At 51.0% G+C, this 2955-nt stretch overlaps 1 protein-coding gene across 1 annotated transcript in view; it reads left to right on the top strand.

Annotated features, from left to right (window-relative positions):
• TECPR2 (tectonin beta-propeller repeat containing 2) overlaps window positions 1–2955 on the top strand; it is an 83104-nt gene that overhangs the window by 35285 nt on the left and 44864 nt on the right. The window contains exon 5 of the mRNA XM_005884108.2: window positions 2449–2606. Coding sequence (XP_005884170.1) covers window positions 2449–2606 — 158 coding nt within the window. The remainder of the gene's footprint in view (window positions 1–2448; window positions 2607–2955) is intronic.

Below are 2955 nucleotides of genomic sequence, written 5' to 3'. Positions count from 1 at the left end.
GGCATGGGGTGGGGTGGGAACCGGGTGGAGGGGAGCTTGGGGGGGAAAAAGAGGAACAAATGTAATAATCTGAACAATAAAGATTTAATTAAAAAAATAATAATAAACCTGTTATATGTTAACATAAATAACATTTTTATGAAAATAATTATTTTCAAAACAAGTAGAAAGAGTGGCATTGCTTTACATGCTTGCGAATCTCTTTCATACCTGGCTTGGGGAAGACGGCCCACAGTCTGTCGCAATTACATTGTTTTGCTTGGAATACATAAGGAAACTCCAGCCTGTGGTTAGAGACGGAGGAGTGTTTTAATAGCCTTTCCAGAGAATTGTGGATATTCTTTAGTTCTGTCCCCAAACTGACTAATGGCAGTGTCCTGAAAGGTTAGTTACAGTATGGAACTGAAGCCGTGGGGTGAATTTTTTGTGCTGTTACCATAAAATCCACTGGTCCGTCTTGCAGTCAGAATGGCTCTTTGATCCACGTGCGATTTTGTAACGTGCACAGGTCACTTAGAACATATTGAGCCCTTGAGCAAGGCCGATCTTCCAAGTGTTGACACATTTGATTATGTAATACGGAGGAGAGCAGCTTTGTTAGTGTCACCATTCTGATCAGAAAAGCCTTTAGCTATTGGAAATCTCTCAGGTCCACAAGGCGGCTACACGGCTTCAAATTCTAATCTTTATTTGAAAACTTGAATTTTATCATCAGCAACAAATACTGCCACTTGTTGCCCTGGAAGAACAGGCTCACTTTGTTCTTTCTGGGTAAATGCCTGTCGCATACCCACCCGGAGTAATTACCGCCTTCCAAGTCAGCAAGGTGTGTGTGAAAAGCAGCTGCTCCAGCCGCGGTGCGAACCATCGCAGGTGCTTGTCGCCTGAGTACTCCAGTGCGCGGCGGACAGCACAGAAATACGTGTGTCCAGGGGCCAAGATTGAGTGAAGTCGTCCTTGTTCTACATCAAAAAGGATCTTAAGTGACAGTGCCTGCGGTGAGGGCCCAGTGACCAGTGGAGTTGGGTTTCCTGCTCAGTGTGGCCGCCTCGAGGCTCTGGCAGCTCCCCGCAGTGTGGCTTGTGTACCAGCAGTACAGGTCCGCTGAACAAGGCTGACACCCTAGTGTGGCCTATCGCAGGCTGCACTGGGAGAACCGCCGCTGTGCGGGAAGCTGTCCTGTGACACTGCTGAGGGTGCTCGTGTGTCCTTTCCTGCCGCCACTCGCCGGCCCGGCCTGTGGGCAGCGCACAGGACACTACTCAGCGGGAAGCAGTGTCCTGAGCAGTCTGATCCTTTCTTCCCCGGCTCTATTGAGGTTCTGATCGTTGTTTTTTAAAGACTCTGTGAGATTTGCAAAAATAAAGCCATAGGAGGATGTAGGTTTTTGTAAAATGCAGTACAGTAAATTTCATTGCGTTGCAAGGTAAGTGAGAAACTAAAACGCTGCCGTTTGCATAACTGCACATGTGGGTGGGAAATCTGCCTAAACAGTCCTTGGAGCTTGTGAGGACGGGCTTCTGTGTCCTCATCGTGGTGACGGTACCCGGCTGGGCACTGTCACAGTTCACGGAGCTGTGTCCGGAGGGCGAATTGTCCCCTGTGAACCTGACGGGGAGTCTGAGTGCTGTGATAGCACAGCAGTACTTCTTCCCGGAGACACTGGCTCAGGAGAGGAGTGACGGATGCAGGCAGATCTCTGCCACCAAGAAGCAGAGTTTGTGTTAACAGCAAAGTGCCTTCTAGATTTTACTTTTGTTCTTTAATACATTTAATACCATTTTAATTTCTTTCTAACCTCCTGTTTTCTCTGACCTTTCAGTCCGCAGGAATAAAACGTCCCCAAAATTGCATTGAACTGGGGGGCGGGGGGGGGGAGTATAATATGAACTTAGCTGGTCGTAATCACAATAATTTTATGGAAAGTCCCGTGTGCTCCTTTATAATAGGATAAATAATACTCGTGGTGCAACATGTTTCTGCTTAGATGTTTATGAATTTTTCTTTGAATGATCTGAGACATTTTAAAATAAATTATACAGAATTTTTAATGTTTCTTGTCAAGCTTGAGGTAGCCTGAGATAGATGTTAACATTAACTGTTTTCTCTTTAGTAAGGACTTTTCCAGATAATTTCAGGGCGATGGGTTGATACCGCATGTGATGCGAGTTAAAGCGTGCACTTTAAGGGGAACTTGGCCTAAATAAAAGTAACAGAGCGGGTGGTTTCCTAGTCATGGAGGAGGTGGGGTGCTGGGGCCCCACTTGTGTGGGGTAACCGGCCTGCTAGTCTCGGGGGAGGTGGGAGGCTGGGCCCTGCATGGGGTAACCGGCCTGCTAGTCTCGGGGGAGGTGGGGTGCTGGGCCCTGCGTGGGGTAACCGGCCTGCTAGTCTCGGGGGAGGTGGGGTGCTGGGCCCTGCGTGGGGTAACCGGCCTGCCTCTGCCAGGGCGTCTGCAAGTCCCACCTGGTGCTGGAGGAGCCATCCTCCATCGTGCAGCTGGACTACAGCCAGAAGGTGCTGCTCGTGTCCACCTCGCAGCGAAGCCTGCTCTTCCACACCGAGGAGCAGTCTGTCCGCCAGGTCGGGGCCCAGCCGAGGAAGAGGTGAGTTTCCCGGAGTGCGGCCTGCTGGTTCCGGTGTGCCACGTGCAAGCCCACACGGCTCTACACCTGGGGTTCCGGAGGGTCCCCAGCCTGCCCTGGACACCTGGGCCCAGCCTCTGAGGAAGTTTGTCCCTCAGCCGCTCTGCCAGGGGTGCCAGGGTCTGGGGGGGCAGGGGGAAAGGAGGAGACGGGGAAGAGGTGAAGGATTCTAGGCTGGGATTGTCCCTCCTTTGACCTGATGCCGGAAAGAAAAAGTGACAAGAAGGATTAGCCAAGTCCCCCTGCCTGCCTGCCGTGGGAAAAGGCAGCAGCAGCCCGCGGGTGACCAGGCCCCTGGTAGGACTCTGAG

Source organism: Myotis brandtii, unplaced genomic scaffold (assembly GCF_000412655.1).
Source record: "Myotis brandtii unplaced genomic scaffold, ASM41265v1 scaffold819, whole genome shotgun sequence".
NCBI lineage: Eukaryota > Metazoa > Chordata > Mammalia > Chiroptera > Vespertilionidae > Myotis > Myotis brandtii.
Note: the sequence above shows the minus strand (reverse complement) of the source record. Positions and strands in the feature narration are given on the sequence as shown.